General features: G+C 44.0%; 1 protein-coding gene across 1 annotated transcript; it reads right to left on the bottom strand.

Annotated features, from left to right (window-relative positions):
• Positions 1 to 727: 727 nt before the first annotated feature.
• Positions 728 to 21,379, bottom strand: LOC118372732 (rho-related GTP-binding protein Rho6-like). Its single transcript, XM_035758716.2, has 5 exons — positions 21,135 to 21,379; positions 20,563 to 20,650; positions 8,606 to 8,715; positions 8,129 to 8,263; positions 728 to 4,734 (listed from the first exon to the last, which is right to left on the bottom strand). Exons 1-5 carry the CDS (start codon positions 21,252 to 21,254, stop codon positions 4,489 to 4,491), a joined length of 699 nt encoding a protein of 232 aa, XP_035614609.1. The 5' UTR covers positions 21,255 to 21,379; the 3' UTR covers positions 728 to 4,488.
• Positions 21,380 to 22,453: the final 1,074 nt, after the last annotated feature.

Genomic DNA, 22,453 nt, shown 5'->3' with positions numbered 1-22,453 from the left:
TTTGTGATGGTGTCAATAGCCTCTCAGACAGATAAAATCACCCTGTAGCTTCCATCAGGCAGCACACAGACACACAGATGACACACACACACACACACACACACACACACACACACACACACACACACACACACACACACACACACACACACACACACACACACACACACACACACACACACACACACACACACACACACACACACACAGTGGTTTAGATAAGAGCCTGAGGTCTATAGTAAACATGACGCAAGCAACTGACAATGTCAGTAGTTCACTTGAATCCTAACGGTCACTCTGTAAATACTGTAATTATATCTTAATTGTAACTTAGCAATTACAGTAATTATATCCTGTCTCTATAAATAACTCCTAACTCTACAAATACTGTAATTCTACATAAAATACCTGTATACAATGTGGCATTACAGTTCAGGCTCCCGAGTGGCAAGAGACATCACTACAGTCCCTGGTTCGAATCCAGGCTGTATCACAACCGGCTATGATTGGGAGTCCCATAAGGTGGCGTACAATTGGCCCAGCGTCCTCCGGGTTTGACTGGTGTAGTCCGTCATTGTAAATAAGAATTTGTTCTTAACTGACTTGCCTAGTTAAATAAAGGTGAAATAAATAAACAGCTTGAAGATATGTGTTGTCAGTTCAATCATAAACGCAACTCAAATGTATAACTTTGTAGTTAGGAAATAAGTACTGCAGCAACGCCTGGTCCCAGTCACAAGCTTTATTAACAGAGCAAAATAAAGGACAGAAAGTCCAATGTCCAAAATAGAATTTAAACAAATAACCAAAAAAGCTACAAAAATAATAACAGCTATAATAACTATCAAATAAATATTCACATCAACAACAACATATTTGTCTTTCGTCGTTTGAATCAAACATTTCCCTGCGACATTCTTTAATGTCTTTAAACATATTATAAAATAAGATTTGTACAATCAAACTATAACAGCACATGCTAGGAGTAGGACTGCACCAATGTACCACACACTCGCTGCACTACACAATGACTGCCTGCATGTTAACTGATATGATCCATGAATTGTTTATATATCCAAGACCTGAGCCCCTGTATGAGTTTGGAACTTGCAATTATAAGGAAACTCAAGAAAAAATATTCTGAATCCAAATTCCGATCAACCCTTGAGGTAGAAGCAGAATCTGCACTTCCATTGACTGTAGAAATGTCTCCTTGTACGTTACGCCCTCCTTTACTCCCTATCTGTGCAACGAACCAACCGATGAGCCATTCTGAGTCTGGATTGGTTTCCTGTGTTGAACTGTTGCTAGGCAATGCTGAGGATTTCCAGTGTGTGACCAAGGAACTAGAGCCTTTGTGCAAATCCAATCACAGACTGACTGACCACCATGGGGGTCGTCCACAGCTCACCACATAGGTTAACAAACACTGTCTCAGTCACACACACATACACAAAAGGATTCAATTCAAGCTTTAATACCAAAATAAAGAGACACAAACCCCAAAATGAATCATGGAAAAAACGCCTTCTTTCTTTGGCCGGCCTGCATGTTTTTATGTTGTTACTAGTTCCTCTACCTCCCTAAACATTTCCAGATATTATATTTCCAGATATTATATTTCCATATATCCTAGCCCCTTTTCACACATAGATTGTTAAAAGTGTTCAAAGTTAGGAGGCTTCCACATAACGTACCCCAATGGGAAAAGCTTGAATCGTGCCAACAGTGACTAGAGCCGAATGTTTAAAACCAGATTCTCTCAGTCTCATTTCTTTAACTCACTCGTCTCCCAGCGATACTTCATAACTGATAGCATAGACTCACTGACATCTTCAAATAGCATTATTCCTCTTCATACTCAAATTCCGAACTCTTTAGTGGGACAGCGAGAGATGTCATTGGTTACCTTACATGCCAGTGGCTACTGACGAGACAGAAGAAGGGAAAGTGGAACCAGATCGGACGCCATCTTGATTCTACAGCAGAAATGATGGTTCAGTTTGTTTTGCCATACTGTATGTATATCCATGGAGGAGCAGCAGGATATATTGGCCACTCGATCAGCTGACTTTGCATCACAATCACTTAAATCATTATTGCTTGATAGTTAACGGCGAGATAGATCAATGCTGTACTGCACACACACAATTATAACCAAGAAGCAAACTATTAAAGCTGAAAAAGGCTCCTAGTTTAGTGACACATTGGACTGGACTGCCCTCCATGATGCTGGGACTTGAGGTGTGACAGAACAACGAGAGAAAGGGACGGAAGAGTAGAAACATTTAGGAAGAGAGGAGACTAAAGGAAGTGGAGTGCTACATTGTTGAACATTAAATAAATCAACAGCCATATTTCCAGAAATCAGGATGAAACTTAGAGGTTATTATTTGAATGGTATAATGGAAACCGTATACTGTTTGATCATCGTTGATTATCAAAATACCAATACTGTGATGCTACACGCTCTTCTGTAGTAGGATTTTTGTGAACTGGATATCACATTTCCCCAGTGGATTCAGACAAGTTTTTAAGCAGCATCTTCTAGTTTCAAACAGACAGTCCTGTAAATAATCACCTCAAGGAATTGCAACACTGACCTGCCAACCATTACCAGATGTAACTTCACAGATCTCTTGACAGAGCTGCATTAAACTGTGTTGTGCCTATGGCCCCGATTAAAACAATACCCCACTCCCTGGAAGTGTTTTTTTCTTCATCAAAGCACTCCTCATCAGACAATTCTCAGCTACAATCACATTGTTTTCTATCTCTGGAAGCACCAGTACATTCACATTGTTTTCTATCTCTGGAAGCACCAGTACATTCACATTGTTTTCTATCTCTGGAAGCACCAGTACATTCACATTGTTTTCTATCTCTGGAAGCACCAGTACATTCACATTGTTTTCTATCTCTGGAAGCACCAGTACATTCACATTGTTTTCTATCTCTGGAAGCTCCAGTACATTCACATTGTTTTCTATCTCTGGAAGCACCAGTACATTCACATTGTTTTCTATCTTTGGAAGCACCAGTACATTCACATTGTTTTCTATCTCTGGAAGCACCAGTACATTCACATTGTTTTCTATCTCTGGAAGCACCAGTACATTCACATTGTTTTCTATCTCTGGAAGAACCAGTACATTCACATTGTTTTCTATCTCTGGAAGCACCAGTACATTCACATTGTTTTCTATCTCTGGAAGCTCCAGTACATTCACATTGTTTTCTATCTCTGGAAGCACCAGTACATTCACATTGTTTTCTATCTCTGGAAGCACCAGTACATTCACATTGTTTTCTATCTCTGGAAGCACCAGTACATTCACATTGTTTTCTATCTCTGGAAGAACCAGTACATTCACATTGTTTTCTATCTCTGGAAGCACCAGTACATTCACATTGTTTTCTATCTCTGGAAGCTCCAGTACATTCACATTGTTTTGTCACTTCCCTCTTTTCTTCTCCCAAAGCTCCAATATCCATCTGTTCTGTACTTTTCCTCTGTAACCTGGTACTCCACTGACTGAGAGCAGATGGCTCACACTGGTGTCTGTCTGTCTGTCTGTGTGTATATCTGTCTGTCTGTCTGTCTGCCTGATTGTTGGTCTGCCTGCTTGCCTGCTTGTCTGCTTGTCCGTTCGTCCGCCTGTCTGCTTGTCTGTCTGCCTGACACCTTCCTGTTCACGCAATCAGCCCTTATCCTTCAAGACCTCCTCTCCTCACGGCCGAGACAATGAGAAATGTAATGGCCCTCTGTTCATGCAATCAGCCCTTATCCGTCAAGTCCTCCTCTCCTCACGGCCGAGACAATGAGAAATGTAATGGCCCTCTGTTCATGCTATGATCCCATCAAACACTCCTCTCTCCACGTCTCTCTCAAACAGTCAGCCCCCGTTGGGCCTTAATCAAGAAGATCACAAACACTGTTTGACCACTGATTTGCTCATGTTGCTACACCTTATAGTTGACACTCTGTAATACAGAGGGGATACAATTTTCAGTAATGTCTGAGATATTATCATGCTCAATTTTGTTTTTTAAAATAGGTATTTAATTGTCTTGAGAGGCATTTTTACATCCCAATGTTAAAGCTTTGTCACACGTTGCACATTTCTCCAATTTGGACAAATCAACATGTTCCTAAATAGTAGTGATGTCACACCATCATGGTTGCATACCGTTACTGTAACAGGTGAGAAAAATGGTTCGCTAATGATCAAAAAGCCAAGTTACAGTAGTGAAAAAGATTAGATATGCACTGAAGAGTAGTTCAGGACAAGGTGTCCACCTGTTCTGAGTTTATTTGACTTTTGGGGCGGGGTTGGGGGGGGTCAGCATGGAGGAAGAGCCTTCTCATGTTAAAGCTATCGTGATGAAACCAACCACACCTTCCCCGAACCAAACAGTCAAGGGGTTCTGGGGAATCGGAGCAGCGTGTTGGAAGGGAGCGAAAGCCCCCCCGCCCCGGGTCTCCACTCACATGATGGAGCAGCTCTTGGTCTTCTCCTTCTTGAAGGTGGTGGAGAGCAGCTCGGAGCGGCTGGGGAGATGGAGGAGCCTCTTGGATAAGCGTTGAGTGGGGCTGGTCTTGGGGAGGAGCTGGAGCTTGTTGATGCAAGCCAGAGAGGCCGTACGGAACACACTGTGGATACTCTTCTCTGAGGTGAACGCTGAACACTCCAGGTAGGCCTCAGTACCAAGCTGCTTGGCCATGGAGGAACCCTGGGGAGGAAGGGGCAGAGGAGAGAGGCTGAGAGCTTATTCTGTTCCACCATACATCTCTATCTGAACAGGCCCGTGTGTGTGTGTGTGTGTGTGTGTGTGTGTGTGTGTGTGTGTGTGTGTGTGTGTGTGTGTGTGTGTGTGTGTGTGTGTGTGTGTGTGTGTGTGTGTGTGTGTGTGTGTGTGTGTGTGTGTGTGTGTGTGTGTGTGTGTGTGTGTGTGTGTGTGTGTGTGTGTGTGTGTGTGTGTGTGTGTGTGTGTGTGTGTGTGTGTGTGTGTGTGTGTGTGTGTGTGTGTGTGTGTGTGTGTGTGTGTGTGTGTGTGTGTGTGTGTGTGTGTGTGTGTGTGTGTGTGTGTGTGTGTGTGTGTGTGTGTGTGTGTGTGTGTGTGTGTGTGTGTGTGCGTGTGTGTGTGTGTGTGTGTGTGTGTGTGTGTGTGTGTGTGTGTGTGTGTGTGTGTGTGTGTGTGTGTGTGTGTGTGTGTGTGTGTGTGTGTGTGTGTGTGTGTGTGTGTGTGTGTGTGTGTGTGTGTGTGTGTGTGTGTGTGTGTGTGTGTGTGTGTGGTCAAGGTCTCCATCAGGAAAATGTGGCACCGGACATTTGACCGCCAACATTTTAATTTACCAGACATAAGAAATGTACCGGAACCCATGTGCATTGGGTGTGTAATCTGATTAGTGCGTCCACCCACGCTGCTCATTGGGTGTGTAATCTGATTAGTGCGTCCACCCACGCTGCTCAGCATGACAGAAATCACATTTAGAATACAGTAATTCATTCTTACAAATTCTGATGTTTTGAAGATAGAATACCTGTCCACATTTAGTTTTCCTCAGACAACAAGACAAATAACCAACAGCTAAATCACTAGCCGATGTCAATCTACCATAGTAGAAAAGTTTAGGCCACCTATTCCAAACAGACTCTGGGATAGTTGTGGGATGATAGACCCCAAAACCAGGCTACATACAAAATAAATGTCTGATGCAACAGATCAGAAGGTTAAGCTTAAAATGTTGATAAACTACTATTTATTCACATTATAAAGCAGCAGGCTACGCTCAAATGTGCGTTCCATAATACAATTAGCAGGAAAACACCGTTGTGCCTCATAATATCTATTAAACATTCAGTATATGTTTTCAAAATGCATATTCCCTCAAGCAATACTGCAAAGTGTTGTGTGTGATGCGCGAATGAAGCCTGCCTTCTGTTGCTGTTTGATGCCGCATTCAAGACAACTGGGAACTTAGAAATCTAAGATTTCTGTCTTCAGTGCGTTCAAGACAACTGGGAAAGTAACTAGGTCTGACTGGGAAAAATCCAACTCGGAATTAAAACTCGGGACTTTCTGACCTGACGATCACTGACGCCATGATTTGACCTCGTATTTTTCAGAGTTCCCAGTTGTCTTGAAAGCACCACAAGATTCAGCAGCAGCAGCAGCAGCTCTCGCGCTGTCTGACAGATTTTCCACTCAAAAGCTCTGTATCTGCATGCTGTACACGTGTGCCAATTTAATTCCACAAAACTATGCACATGAACCTATAGACCCCAGTCAAATGTACAGTGGGGAGAACAAGTATTTGATACACTGCCGATTTTGCAGGTTTTCCTACTTACAAAGCATGTAGAGGTCTGTCATTTTTATCATAGGTACACTTCAACTGTGAGAGATGGAATCTAAAACAAAAATCCAGAAAATCACATTGTATGATTTTTAAGTAATTCATTTGCATTTTATTGCATGACATAAGTATTTGATCACCTATCAACCAGTAAGAATTTCGGCTCGCACAGACCTGTTAGTTTTTCTTTAAGAAGCCCTCCTGTTCTCCACTCATTACCTGTATTAACTGCACCTGTTTGAACTCGTTACCTGTATAAAAGACACCTGTCCACACACTCAACCAAACAGACTCCAACCTCTCCACAATGGCCAAGACCAGAGAGCTGTGTAAGGACATCAGGGATAAAATTGTAGACCTGCACAAGGCTGGGATGGGCTACAGGACAATAGGCAAGCAGCTTGGTGAGAAATCAAATCAAATCACATTTTATTTGTCACATACACATGGTTAGCAGATGTTAATGCGAGTGTAGCGAAATGCTTGTAAAGAAGGCAACAACTGTTGGTGCAATTATTAGAAAATGGAAGAAGTTCAAGATGACGGTCAATCACCCTCGGTCTGGGGTTCCATGCAAGATCTCACCTTGTGGGGCATCAATGATCATGAGGAAGGTGAGGGATCAGCCCAGAACTACACGGCAGGACCTGGTCAATGACCTGAAGAGAGCTGGGACCACAGTCTCAAAGAAAACCATTAGTAACACAATACGCCGCCATGGATTAAAATCCTGCAGTGCACGCAATGTCGCCCTGCTCAAGCCAGCGCATGTCCATGCCCGTCTGAAGTTTGCCAATTGAACATCTGGATGATCCAAAGGAGGAATGGGAGAAGGTCATGTGGTCTGATGAGACAAAAATAGAGCTTTTTGGTCGAAACTCCACTCGCCGTGTTTGGAGGAAGAAGAAGGATGAGTACAACCCCAAGAACACCACCCCAACCGTGAAGCATGGAGGTGGAAACATCATTCTTTGGGGATGCTTTTCTGCAAAGGGGACAGGACGACTGCACCGTATTGAGGGGAGGATGGATGGGGCTATGTATCGCGAGATCTTGGCCAACAACCTCCTTCCCTCAGTAAGGGGGCCTAAAACAAGGACCCAAAACACACATCCAGGGCAACTAAGTAGTGGCTCCGTAAGAAGCATCTCAAGGTCCTGGAGAGCCCTAGTCAGTCTCCAGACCTGAACCCAATAGAACATCTTTGGAGGGAGCTAAAAGTCCGTATTGCCCAGCGATAGCCCCGAAACCTGAAGGATCTGGAGAAGGTCTGTGTAGAGGAGTGGGCCAAAATCCCTGCTGCAGTGTGTGCAAACCTGGTCAAGAACTACAGGACACATATGATCTCTGTCATTTCAAACAAAGGTTTCTGTACCAAATATTAAGTTCTGCTTTTCTGATGTATCAAATACTTATGTCATGCAATAAAATGCAAATTAATTACTTTAAAATCATACAATGTGATTTTCTGGATATTTGTTTTAGATTCCGTCTCTCACAGTTGAAGTGTACCTATGATAAAAATTACAGACCTCTACATGCTTTGTAAGTAGGAAAACCTGCAAAATCGGCAGTGTATCAAATACTTGTTCTCCCCACTGTATTTCCATTGACTGGTTTATCCATCAATGAGCTTTAAAAGCAATGGTTTTTTCTTCTTCTCCCGGACAATTTTTTTAATCTGCTTTTTTTTTATTTAAGTGAACAAAAAGCCAGCTATTACCGGCTAACAAAAACCCTGGCCTATGTGTGTCCTCTCAGTCTCACCTGCTCATGGGTGATGGGGACCTGTTTCTGATTGGACAGCTCCATCAGGGTGCAGACGTCTGTGCGCAGGTCGGTCTTACAGCCAATGAGAAGGATGCGTGTGCTGGGGCAGAAATCTAAGATCTCTGTCTTCCACTGGAGAGACAACAGAGCAGATATTTACCAACATGATTATGAACAGGTCATGATTTGGGGTAGTTAGCCAAATTACAAATGTAATTCCCCTCGTGATTACCAAGATAAATAGTCTACAGACCTGGTGAATCACATAGCTATAAACTAAAACGCAGCAATACGTTGCCTGGTCTCTGTTTTGAATGGCAAGTTTTGAAAAGTCCAATAAAAGCCAGATGATTTGAGCCTGGTAGCTGGATTGAAAACATCTCTGGGGACTTGCAGATAGTTATGAATACTGTTGAGAGAAAAGGAGAGAAAAGAGAGAGACAGAAAGATAAAGTGAGAGATGGGAGCCATTACCTTCTTGAGCCCACAGTCGAAGGTGTCTGGGCGGCTGATGTCAAAACAGAGGAGCACCGCGTCAGAGGCACTGTAACAGAGAGGCCTCACATTGTCATAGTAGGGAGAACCTAGAGGAGAGGACAGAGGCTTGTTACAGACACCCAGAACAACATTCAGATGTAGTAAAGGGAAGAACATGTAGAAAAACAAAAATAGTTTGGTCTAACACCCTCACCAAATACTGTCCAAGGTCAATGATAGTAGACTCTTTTGTTTTAACAAGATAATGCAGAAAGGAGACATCATATCCAAGAAGAAACAACATTTAGTTGAGCGCAGTAGAGTCAGAGAGAGAGTGAGAGAATGGAACATAAACATTTGACATACCAATTAGGATCTGGCTAAAAATACTTGAATCACTTATAGAACCCATTGCCCTTTATGGTTGTGAGGTCTGGGGTCCGCTCACCAACCAAGAATTCACAAAATGGGACAAATGCCAAATTGAGACTCTACATGCAGAATTCTGCAAAAATATCCTCCGTGTACAACGTCAAACACAAAATAATGAATGCAGAGTAGAATTAGGCCGATACCCAGTAATGATCAAAATCCAGAAAAGAGACATTAAATTCTACAACCACCTAAAAGGAAGCGATTCCCAAACCTTCCATAACAAAGCCATCACCTACAGAGAGATGAACCTGGAGAAGAGTCCCCTAAGCAAGCTGGTCCTGGGGCTCTGTTCACAAATACAAACACACCCCACAGAGCCCCAGGACAGCAACACAATTATACCCAACCAAATCATGAGAAAACAAAGAGATAATTACTTGACACATTTGAAAGAATTAACAAAAAAACAGAGCAAACTAGAATGCTACTTGGCCCTAAACAGAGAGTACACAGCGGCAGAATACCTGACCACTGTGACTGACCCAAACTTAAAGAAATCCTTGACTATGTACAGACTCAGTGAGCATAGCCTTGCTGTTGAGAAAGGCCGCCATTGGCAGACCTGGCTCTCAAGAGAAGACAGGCTATGTGCACACTGTCCACAAAATGAGGTAGAAACTGAGCTGTTCGGCCAAATGTATGACCATATCAGAGGCACATATTTCCCTGAGATTACACAGATCCACAAAGAATTTGAAAACAAATAAAATTTTGATAAAGTCCCATATCTATTGGGTGTCATACCAGTGTGACATCACAGCAGCAAGATTCGTGACCTGTTGCCACAAGAAAAGGGCAACCAGTGAAGAACAAACACCATTGTAAATACAACCCATTTTTATGTTTATTTAATTTCCCTTTTGTACTGTAACCATTTGTACATCATTACAACAGCGTATATATAGATAATATGACATTTGTAATGTCTTTATTCTTTTGGAACTTCTGTGAGTGTAATGTTTAATGTTCATTTGTATTGTTTATTACACTTTAGTATATTATCTACTTCACATGCTTTGGCAATGTTAACATATGTTTCCCATGCCAATAAAGTCCCTTGAATTGAATTTAATTGAGTGAGATAGAGAGGGAGACAGAGACAAGGAGACATATAGCGAGAGACAGAAAGAGAGGACAGAGACCAGGGGTAATCTCTGAGGGGTATCACTTCGCATGCTGAGCTGTACTTTGCTGTCCCTTTCCCCTCTCTCTTTTCTCTCCGCTCCTATCCTCCTCATCTCCTATCCTCCTCCTCTCCTCCCTATCCTCCTCATCTCCTATCCTCCTCCTCCCTCTCCTATCCTCCTCCTCATCTCCTATCCTCCTCCTCATCTCCTCCCTATTCTCCTCTATCCTCCTCATCTCATCTCCTCATCTCCTAGCTATCCTCCTCATCTCCTCATCTCCTAGCTATCCTCCTCTCATCTCCTATCCTCCTCCTCTCCTCCATATCCTCCTATCGTCTCCTCCCCTCCTTCTCTTCTCTCCTCCCTTATCATCTCCTCTCCTCCCTTAACCTCCTCTCATCTCCTCTCCTCCCTTATCCACCTCGCCGCTCCTCCCCATCCTCCTCTCCTCTATTCTCCTCATTTATCCTCCTCTCATCTCCTCTCCTCATTTATCCTCCCCTCCCATCTCCCATCTCCTCTCCTCCTTTATCCTCCTCTCATCTCCTTTATCCTCCTCTCATCTCCTCTCCTCCTTTATCCTCCTCTCATCTCCTCTCCTCCTTTATCCTCCTCTCCTCTCCCCTATTGGTGTTTCAGAGTGGGAGAAGATGACAATCAAGACACTAAATCCACATTGATATTTTTATCACTGGATTAAACAAGTGGAACAGAACAGCGAGGCTGGCTGGCTGGCTGGGAGCAGCAGAGCAGGTAGACGCTCCCACTCATGTACTCGGAATCCTTAAGCAACTACCCCCCTCTCTCTCCGCCTCCCCCCTCTCGCCCCCTCTACACACCCCCTAGTCTTCCCTCCACTCAGCGCAGCGTAATACCTCCAGTCCCTCTGCCGTTACCACAGCAACAGCCTTGGAATCCTCCATCTGCATCAGGCGTTCCTCCCATCCCTCCTTAAAGGCTGGCCGCAACTGCCAATCATCTTACACATTGCTGTCCTGCGGCCCACCCACCTACCCAGCTACCGCTCTACACAATTCTCTGTTAAAACAATGTTGGGGCACACACACATGCATGGAAACGCATGTTACCATGTATGCAGGCACACACAGTCACACATGCACTCACACAGCGGCATGCACACAGTCACACAGCCACACACGCAAACAAACACGTCTTGGTTACTTGAGTCTCTCGCTCTTGTTTATTGATTATATTTGTTATATTTGGCATCAGCGGAAGGTGACTCTTATCTCTTCATCTGGTTAGAAATGAGAGGCTTAGATGGATAATCATGTTAAGTCTGATTAAAAAGGACTTCCAATTGGTATCTAATGGATATAATATATATATATATTTTTCCACTTGCGGTTATGTACACCATATACACTGGAACACCTTCCTAATATTGAGTTGCATCCCCCCCTTTTGCCCTCAGAACAGCCTCAATTCATCAGGGCATGGACTCTACAAGGTGTTGAAAGCGTTCCACAGGGATGCTTACCCATGTTGACTCCAATGCTTCCCACAGTTGTGTCAAGTTCGGATGGGACGTTAAACGGGTGTCTTGACTCTCTGAGGTCATTAAAGATCCCATGGCACTTATCGTAAGAGTAGGGGTGTTAACCCCGGTGTCCTGGCTAAATTCCTAATCTGACCCTCAAAACCACCACGGTCACCTAATAATCCCCAGTTTACAATTGTCTCATTCATCCCCCTCCTCTCCCCTGTAACTATTCCCCAAGTCGTTGCTGCAAAATGAGAACGTGTTCTCAGTCAACTTACCTGGTAAAATAACAGATAATTATTTATTTTTTTAAGTTGTCTGGATGTCCTTTGGGTGATGGACCATTCTTGATACACACGGGAAACTGTTGAGCATGAAAAACCCAACAGCATTGCAGTTCTTGACACAAACCGGTGCTCCTGGCACCAACTACAATACCCCGTTCAAAGGCACATAAATATTTTGTCTTGCCAATTTACCCTCTGAATAACACACATACACAATCCATGTCTCAATTGTCTCAAGGCTTAAAAAACCTTCTTTAACTTGTCTCCCCACCTTCATCTACACCAGGTATTCCAAAACTGGTGTGCGCCATGCCGTCAGGGGTACGCTAAATAAATAAATTTAAAAATCACATTTCTAAACAGTCCATTTATATTTTCCAACGGGACTACATAAACTCAGCAAAAAAAGAAGTCCTCTCACTGTCAACTGCGTTTCATTTCTGCAAACTTAACGTGTAAATATTTTGTATGAACATAAGATTCAACAACTGAGACATAAACTGTACAAGTTCCACAGACATATGACTAACAGAAATGGGAAAATGTATCCCTGAACAAAGGGGGGGTCACAATCTAAAGTAACAGTCAGTATCTGATGTGGCCACCAGCTGCATTAAGTACTGCAGTGCATCTCCTCCTCATGGACTGCACCAGATTTGCCAGTTCTTGCTGTGACATGTTACCCCACTCTTCCACCAAGGCACCTGCAAATTCCTGGACATTTCTGGGGAGAATGGCCCTAGCCCTCACCCTCCAATCCAACAGGTCCCAGACGTGCTCAATGGGATTGACCTCCGGGCTCTTCCCTGGCCACGGCAGAACACTGACATTCCTGTCTTGCTGGAAATCACACACAGAACGAGCAGTATGGCTGGTGGCATTGTCATGTTGGAGGGTCATGTCAGGATGAGCCTGCAGGAAGGGTACCACATGAGGGAGGAGGATTTCTTCCCTGTAACGCACAGCGTTGAGATTGCCTGCAATGACAACAAGCTCAGTCCGATGATGCTGTGACACACTGCCCCAGACTATGACGGACCCTCCACCTCCAAATCAATCCCTCTCCAGAGTACAGGCCTCGGTGTAACGCTCATTCCTACGATGATAAATGCGAATCCGACCATGACCCCTGGTGAGACAAAACCACGACTCGTCAATGAAGAGCACTTTTTGCCAGTCCTGTCTAGTCTAGCGACGGTGGGTTTGTGCCCATAGGCGACGTTGTTGCTGGTGATGTCTGGTGAGGACCTGCCTTTACAACAGGCCTACAAGCCCTCAGTCCAGCCTCTCTCAGCCTATTGCGGACAGTCTGAGCACTGATGGAGGGATTGTGCGTTCCTGGTGTAACTCAGGCAGTTGTTGTTGCCATCCTGTACCTGTCCAGCAGGTGTGATGTTCGGATGTACAGATCCTGTGCAGGTGTTGCTACATGGGATCTGCCACTGCGAGGATGATCAGCTGTCTGTCCTGTCTCCCTGTAGCGCTGTCTTAGGCATCTCACAGTATGGACATTTATTTCCCTGGCCACATCTGCAGTCCTTATGCCTCCTTTCAGCATGCCTAAGGCACGTTTACGCAGATGAGCAGGGACCCTGGGCATCTTTCTTTTGGTGTTTTTCAGAGTCAGTAGAAAGGCCTCTTTCATAACTGTGACCTTAATTGTCTACTGTCTGTAAGCTGTTAGTGTCTTATTAACGACCGTTCCACAGGTGCATGTTCATTCATTGTTTGTGGTTTATTGAACAAGCATGGGAACCTGTGTTTAAATCCTTTACAATGAAGATCTGTGAAGTTATTTGGATTTTTACGAATTATCTTTGAAAGACAGGGTCCTGAAAATAGTTTATTTGGGTGAGTTTTTTCTCTCGCCTTGTTTCACTGCCAAAAATAAATTTAAACCATCTAGTGTTCAGCGAAATAACAACACAACGTCAAATACAGGTAGACTAGTCAAATAATTAACATCCAATCACATTAATCGTTACTCTCTCGCAGGAAATCCACTAACAGTCTGTATGTAGTCAAACGTACCTGCTGCTCATTCCGTTTGCTCGAAGATGGATAAATGGTTAAAAAAAAGTAAGGCCTGCTTCCATAGAGACACATACCTGCTCTACTGGTAATACTGCTACTACCAGCAGTACTATACCTGCACCTGTCAACGACAAGTTATTCTGCTTCCATAGAGACACATACCTGCTCTACTGGTAATACTGTTACTACCAGCAGTACTACACCTGCACCTGTAGACGACAAGCTGTTCTGCTTCCATAGAGACACATACCTGCTCTACTGGTTCTGTTACTACCAGCAGTACTACATGCACCTGTAGACAACAAGCTGTTCTGCTTCCATAGAGACACATACCTGCTCTACTGGTAATACTGTTACTACCAGCAGTACTACACCTGCACCTGTCTACGACAAGTTGGTCTGCTTCCATAGAGACACATACCTGCTCTACTGGTAATACTGTTACTACCAGCAGTACTACACCTGCACCTGTAGACGACAAGCTGTTCTGCTTCCATAGAGACACATACCTGCTCTACTGGTAATACTGTTACTACCAGCAGTACTACACCTGCACCTGTCTACGACAAGTTGGTCTGCTTCCATAGAGACACATACCTGCTCTACTGGTAATACTGCTACTACCAGCAGTACTACACCTGCACCTGTAGACGACAAGCTGTTCTGCTTCCATAGAGACACATACCTGCTCTACTGGTAATACTGTTACTACCAGCAGTACTACACCTGCACCTGTAGACGACAAGCTGTTCTGCTTCCATAGAGACACATACCTGCTCTACTGGTAATACTGTTACTACCAGCAGTACTACACCTGCACCTGTCTACGACAAGTTGGTCTGCTTCCATAGAGACACATACCTGCTCTACTGGTAGTCCTGCTACTACCAGCAGTACTATACCTGCACCTGTCCACGACACAAGTTGTTCTGCTTCCAGAGACACATACCTGCTCTACTGGTAATACTGTTACTACCAGCAGTACTACACCTGCACCTGTCGATGACACAAGTTGTTCTGCTTCCACGAGCACATCCAATGCTAGCATCAGTAAATCTACATGTTGTTGTTAGCCCAGCTAGCACGGACACTGACAGTTGTGAATCTGATGAAGCGGAAGAGCTACTGCCCCCTTACCCGGGAAAGCACCAAGCTACTGCCTCCTTACCCGGGAAAGCACCAAGCTACTGCCTCCTTACCCGGGAAAGCACCAAGCTACTGCCTCCTTACCCGGGAAAGCACCAAGCTACTGCCTCCTTACCCGGGAAAGCACCAAGCTACTGCCTCCTTACCCGGGAAAGCACCAAGCTACTGCCTCCTTACCCGGGAAAGCACCAAGCTACTGCCTCCTTACCCGGGAAAGCACCAAGCTACTGCCTCCTTACCCGGGAAAGCACCAAGCTACTGCCTCCTTACCCGGGAAAGCACCAAGCTACTGCCTCCTTACCCGGGAAAGCACCAAGCTACTGCCTCCTTACCCGGGAAAGCACTGCCTCCTTACCCGGAAAGCACCAAGCTACTGCCTCCTTACCCGGGAAAGCACAAGCTACTGCCTCCTTACCCGGGAAAGCACCAAGCTACTGCCTCCTTACCCGAAAGCACCTAAGCTACTGCCTCCTTACCGGGAAAGCACCAAGGAAAGCACCAAGCTACTGCCTCCTTACCCGGGAAAGCACCAAGCTACTGCCTCCTTACCCGGGAAAGCACCAAGCTACTGCCTCCTTACCCGGGAAAGCACCAAGCTACTGCCTCCTTACCCGGGAAAGCACCAAGCTACTGCCCCCTTCATCAAACAACATTGTTTCACAACGCATCAGTGACATGGCAGGAGATGTTTTGAAGCAATTACTGCTTCGCATACAAGCCAGTGAATGACATGCGTTACAGCTGGATGAGTCAACAGACGTGGTGGGCCTGGCACAGCTCCTGGTATATGTCTGTTACAGCTGGATGAGTCAACAGACGTGGCGGGCCTGGCACAGCTCCTGGTATATGTCTGTTACAGCTGGATGAGTCAACAGACGTGGCGGGCCTGGCACAGCTCCTGGTATATGTCTGTTACAGCTGGATGAGTCAACAGACGTGGCGGGCCTGGCACAGCTCCTGGTATATGTCTGTTACAGCTGGATGAGTCAACAGACGTGGCGGGCCTGGCACAGCTCCTGGTATATGTCTGTTACAGCTGGATGAGTCAACAGACGTGGCGGGCCTGGCACAGCTCCTGGTATATGTCTGTTACAGCTGGATGAGTCAACAGACGTGGAGGGCCTGGCACAGCTCCTGGTATATGTCTGTTACAGCTGGGTGAGTCAACAGACGTGGCGGGCCTGGCACAGCTCCTGGTATATGTCTGTTACAGCTGGATGAGTCAACAGACGTGGCGGGCCTGGCACAGCCTGGTCTGTTACAGCTGGATGAGTCAACAGACGTGGCGGGCCTGGCACAGCTCCTGGTATATGTCTGTTACAGCTGGATGAGTCAACAGACGTGGCGGGCCTGGCACAGCTCCTGGTATATGTCTGTTACAGCTGGATGAGTCAACAGACGTGGTGGGCCTGGCACAGCTCCTGGTATATGTATGTTACAGCTGGATGAGTCAACAGACGTGGTGGGCCTGGCACAGCTCCTGGTATATGTCTGTTACAGCTGGATGAGTCAACAGACGTGGCGGGCCTGGCACAGCTCCTGGTACATGTCTGTTACGTTTATGGGGGGGTCAATTAAGGAAGACATCCTCTTCTGCAAACCATTGGAAACCAGGACAACAGGAGAGGATATTTTTAAAGTACTGGACAGCTTTGTGACATCAAATGGACTTTGGTGGTCAAGAGGGTAGTAGGTTTTAAGTTCCTCGGCGTACACATCACAGACAAACTGAATTGGTCCACCCACACAGACAGGAGGCTGAAGAAATTTGGCTTGTCACCAAAAGCACTCACAAACTTCTACAGATGCACAATCGAGAGCATCCTGTCGGGCAGTATCACCGCCCACAACCGTAAGGCTCTACAGAGGGTAGTGAGCTCTGCACAACGCATCACCGGGGGCAAACTACCTGCCCTCCAGGACACCTACACCACCCGATGTCACAGGAAGGCCATAAAGATCATAAAGGACAACAACCACCCGAGCCACTGCCTGTTCACCCCGTTATCATCCAGAAGGCGAGGTCAGTACAGGTGCATCAAAGCAGGGACCGAGAGACTGAAAAATAGCTTCTATCTCAAGGCCATCAGACTGTTAAACAGCCACCGCTAACATTGAGTGGCTGCTGCCAACATACTGACTCAACTCCAGCCACTTTAATAATGGGAATTGATGGAAATTGATGTAAAATATATCACTAGCCACTTTAAACAATGCTACTTAATATAATGTTTACATACCCTACATTACTCATCTCATATGTATATACTGTACTCTATATCATCTACTGCATCTTTATGTAATACATGTATCACTAGCCACTTCAAACTATGCCACTTTGTTTACATACCCTACATTACTCATCTCATATGTATATACTGTACTCGATACCATCTACTGCATCTTGCCTACGCCGTTCTGTACCATCACTCATTCATATATCTTTATGTACATATTCTTTATCCCTTTACACTTGTGTTTATAAGGTAGTAGTTTTGGAATTGTTAGGTTAGATTACTCGTTGGTTATTACTGCATTGTGGAAACTAGAATCACAAGCATTTCGCTACACTCGCATTAACATCTGCTAACCATGTGTATGTGACAAATACAATTTGATTTGAAGATGTTTTGATATTTGTACTGATGGCGCAAAAGCAATGACAGGGAGACATAGTGGAGTGGTAATGCGCGTGCAAGCAGTTGCTCCCTACGCCACTTGGGTACACTGCAGCATCCACCGAGAGGCTCTTGCTGCCAAGGGAATGCCTGACAGATTGAAATATGTTTTGGACACTACACTGAAAATGGTTACCTTTGTTAAAGCAAGGCCCCTGAATTCTCGTTTATTTTCTGCACTAAGAAATGTTATGGGCAGTGACCATGTAACACGTTTACAACATACAGAAGTGACCTGGTTATTAAGGGGCAAAGTATTGACTTTTTTTATTTATTGAGAGACGAGCAAAGTTTTCATTACTGACCATCATTTTCACTTGTCTGACCGTTTGCATGATGACGAGTTTCTCACACGACTGGCCAATCTGGGTGATGTTTTTTCTCGTCTGAATGATCTGAATCTAGGATTACAGGGACTCTCTGCAACTATATTCAATGTGCGGGACAAAATTGAGGCTATGATTAAGACGTTGGAGCTCCTCTCTGTCTGCATTAACAAGGACAACACATAGGTCTTTCCATCATTGTATGAGTTTTTGTGTGCAAATGAACTCAAGCTTACAGACAATGTCAAATGTGATACAGAGAAGAACCTAAGTGAGTTTGGTGCGCAATTACACAGGTACTTTCTCGAAACGGATGACACAAACAACTGGATTCTTTCATGCCCTGCCTCCAGTCCACTTACCGATATCTGAACACGAGAGCCTCATCAAAATTGCAACAAGCGGTTCTGTAAAATGTAATTTAATCAGAAGCCACTGGCAGATTTCTGGATTGGGCTGCTTTCAGAGTATCCTGCCTTGGCCAATTGCACTGATGCAACCACATACCTACGTGAGAGGACATTCTCAGCACTCACTAGCATGAAAACTAAATACAGGCACAGACTGTGTGTGGAAATGATTTAAGACTGAGACGCTCTCCAATATAACCCAACATTGCAGAGTTACAGTATGTGCATCCTTTCAAGCACACCCTTCTCATTAACCTGTGGTGAGTTATTCACAATTTTCGATGAACAAATAAGGTTTTATATGTAAGATGGTTAAATAAAGAGCAACATTATTGATTATTATTATATTATTATTTGTCACTTCCCACGAACCCGGTTGTAAACAAAAACTCACACTAATTCTTATGTTTATTAAATGTGTGTGTGGCAGGCTTACAAGGATGGCAAAAAACAATATTTGAGAGTGAGCTGACCCTGGGGCTAGAGGGGGTACACAGCTGGAGGTTGAATGTTTGAAGCAGTACAGGACTATAAAAAGTTTGGGAACCACTGATCTACACTGACTGAAGTGGATTTAACAAGTGGCATCATTAAGGGATCATAGCTTTCACCTGGATTCACCTGTTCAGTCTATGTCATGGAAAGAGCAGATGTACTTAATGTTTTGTACACTCAGTGTATACCACACTAGCCGACAATGTCACCAGACATAACCAAGCTAATTTATTTACAATGTAATGTACAGAACAACACAGGAAAAAGTAGCCACCCTTTGCCTTGATGACAGCTTTGCACACTCTTGGCATTCTCTCAACCAGCTTCATGAGGTAGTCACCTGGAACGCATTTCAATTAACAGGTGTGCCTTGTTAAAAGTTAAATTGTGGAAATGTGTTCCTTAATGCGTTTGAGCCATTCAGTTGTGTTGTGACAAGGTGGGGTTGGTATACAGAAGATTGCCCTATTTGGTAACATACCAAGTCCAAATTATGGCAAGAACAGCTAAAATAAGCAGAGAGAAAGGACAGTCCCTCAATACTTTAACACATGAAAGTAGTGCTGGTGACAATGTCTGTGATTTATTTAGTTTTCAAGGCACACTTAACCAGCATGGCTAACAAGGCATTCTGCAGCATTACGCCATCCCATCTGGTTTGGGCTTAGTGAGACTATCATTTGTTTTTCAACAGGACAATGACCCAACACATCTCCAGGCTGTGTAAGGGCTATTTGACCAAGAAGGAGAGTGGTGGAGTGCTGCATCAGATGACCTGGCCTCCACAATCCCCAGACCTCGACCCAGTTGAGATGGTTTGGGACGAGTTTGGGATGAGTTTGGGATGAGTTTGGGATGAGTTTGGGACGAGTCGGACCGCAGAGTGACGGAAAAGCAGCCAACAAGTTTGTTGTTACAGCCTGAATTCAAAATGGAATTTAATGAAAGTGAAAATGTTTTTAGAAATTTTAGCAAATATATATTGAAAATTAAATGCATAAATATCTAATTGACTTTACTTAAGCATATGTGGGAACTCCTTCAAGACTGTTGGAAAAGCATTCCAGGTGAAGCTGGTTGAGAGAATGCCAAGAGTGTGTAAACCTGCCATCAAGGCAAACTGGCTGTTTGGAGAATCTCAAATATTAATCATGTTTTGATTTGTTTAACACTTTTTTGGTTACTACATGATTCCATGTGTTATTTAATAGTTTTGATGTCTTCACTATTATTCTACAAAGTAGAAAATATATAACCCTTGAATGAGTAGGTGTTCTAAAACTTTTGACCAGTACTGTACATTCTGTTCTCAAAAGGAGGGCCCCTCAACAAGGTCTTACTCGGGGCTCTAAAAAGCTTGGTAAAATGTAGGCCACCGTAGCCAGTTCATATAGATCAGTGATTCTCAAAATGTTTCATGTACAACCAAGTTCGTTTTACTCTGCCTGGAGTACCCCTGCACTAGTGATAGCGGATATAGGTTGATGATATAGGAGGAGAGTATGTAGTTACCTGACGTGTCCCACAGACTGAGCTCCACACGCTGCTCCTCAAGTTCCAGACACGCTGTGTAGTTCTCAAACACTGTGGGAACATACGTCTGAGGAGAGGAATGACATAGCAGTCTGTTAATATCCTCCCTGCTACAAGTGATGGACTTCATTTTCACAATTCAGATCTACATTAAAGTGAAATACAGTCTTCTAATACGACAATCGTAAACATTTGAGTGTAAACGAATTAGCAGGCTAGCCCAATAAAAATGAATGGGAAAAAATGATGCATGATCATATGTCTTTTTAAATGTGGTGATCAGAAGCCTACAGTAGAACATGTGATATAATCCGATGTGAAAACGGAATTATTGGACATGCCGTAGATACAGGCATCCTGGCCTGAAGCGGATGATGCTCTATCAGAAATTGATCCATCGTCAATGTATTCCCAACTTTTAAAAGAGCCGTTTATGAGGCTGATCAAACCCTCAGAAACATGCGCTCAATCAATATGGAATCTTTGCAGAACATATGTAATGTGTATCTTAAAATGATAGTATTGCAACAGGAGAACAAATGTTCGCATACCTCTGGATAACAATCCTTCGCGAGGACTTGCAACATCGCAGTTTTTCCGCATTGAACATCCCCAACAAGAACCAGTTTACATCTCACCACCAACGGCTGTGGATTTCTCCTGTCCTTCATATTTGTAACAGTCAAGAACACAAGTCTTTATTAAAGAAAAATAGTAAAAACCAAAAGAAAAACGTCCTTGTTAGCGGTAGAGTACCGTAGCCTATTCTGAAGTGTGGTCTAGTCCTAGAAGGATGCTTGCATTTGGTGTAATGAGAGTCGATACTGCGTCTCTTTATAGTGCGCTCCAACAGCCAATGGGCGCGCGGTTTTCCTGACTCTCTTGTATTTCTTTCACAGCCGCAGAGTTCTATTGTCCCTGACCGCTGAAATTAAATGGGTTATATTGCCTTATGCCAGGTAGTTATAGAAATACAATTTTAAACCTAAATAATCCACATAAAATTATTATGACTTTGTTTATGAGACAGTTTTTCTCTAGGGCTGCAAGTCAAGATGGCAATACGTGCTGGAGAGATCCAAGTCCAACACAAATCTGAAAGAAAACACAAACGTTGTAACCATAAACCTCACTATTTCCAATGGCAGTTATTTTAGCCTACCTGTTCATTTGCATTTCATTACACTCAAATAATATATGCAGGCTACTGTATTAGTATGTTGGTCAGTCATTAAATCAAGTTGGCATATTATTCCTCAGGACATTGAGTATGGTCTGGTATGTTGCTCTAGATCTAGGCTTTAAGGTCACCAATTCAATCATTAGATTGACTTAACTCTGCAAGATCCATAGATCAAAGAACTCTTAGAAAAAAAGGTGCTATCAAGAACCTTAAAAGAGTTCTTTGGCTTTCCCCATAGTAGAACCCTTTGAATAACCCTTTTTGGTTCCAGGTAGAACTCTTTTGGGTTCCACGAAGAACCTTTTCCACAGAGGGTTCTAGTTGGAACCCAGAAGGGTTCGACCTGAAACAAAAAAGGGTTCTCCTATGAGGACAGCCAAAGAACCCATTTGGAACCCTTTTTTCTAGGCATCAGGGCTGAGGACAATAGCCATCAGACGATTTCCACTGTTAGATAATTAGTCTGCTTTCATCAGAACCACAGGCTCAAATCACTGGGCAGAGTTGTGGGATGGACTACATCTAATTAGTCTGCTGTCATCAGAACCACAGGCTCAAATCACTGGGCAGAGTTGTGGGATGGACTACATCTAGTTAGTCTGCTGTCATCAGAACCACAGGCTCAAATCACTGGGCAGAGTTGTGGGATGGACTACATCTAGTTAGTCTGCTGTCATCAGAACCACA

The sequence above is a fragment of the Oncorhynchus keta genome, chromosome 28 (genome assembly GCF_023373465.1).
Source record: "Oncorhynchus keta strain PuntledgeMale-10-30-2019 chromosome 28, Oket_V2, whole genome shotgun sequence".
Taxonomy (NCBI): domain Eukaryota; kingdom Metazoa; phylum Chordata; class Actinopteri; order Salmoniformes; family Salmonidae; genus Oncorhynchus; species Oncorhynchus keta.
Note: the sequence above shows the minus strand (reverse complement) of the source record. Positions and strands in the feature narration are given on the sequence as shown.

Coding starts and splice junctions, on each gene's coding strand:
- LOC118372732 (XM_035758716.2), bottom strand. CDS start 21,254: ATGAAGGACAGGAGAAATCCACAGCCGTTGGTGGTGAGATGTAAACTG. Junction 8,264..8,605: donor TCGACTGTGGGCTCAAGAAG/GTAATGGCTCCC, acceptor TTGTCTCTCCAG/TGGAAGACAGAGATCTTAGA. Junction 4,735..8,128: donor TCCCCATCACCCATGAGCAG/GTGAGACTGAGA, acceptor CTTCCTCCCCAG/GGTTCCTCCATGGCCAAGCA.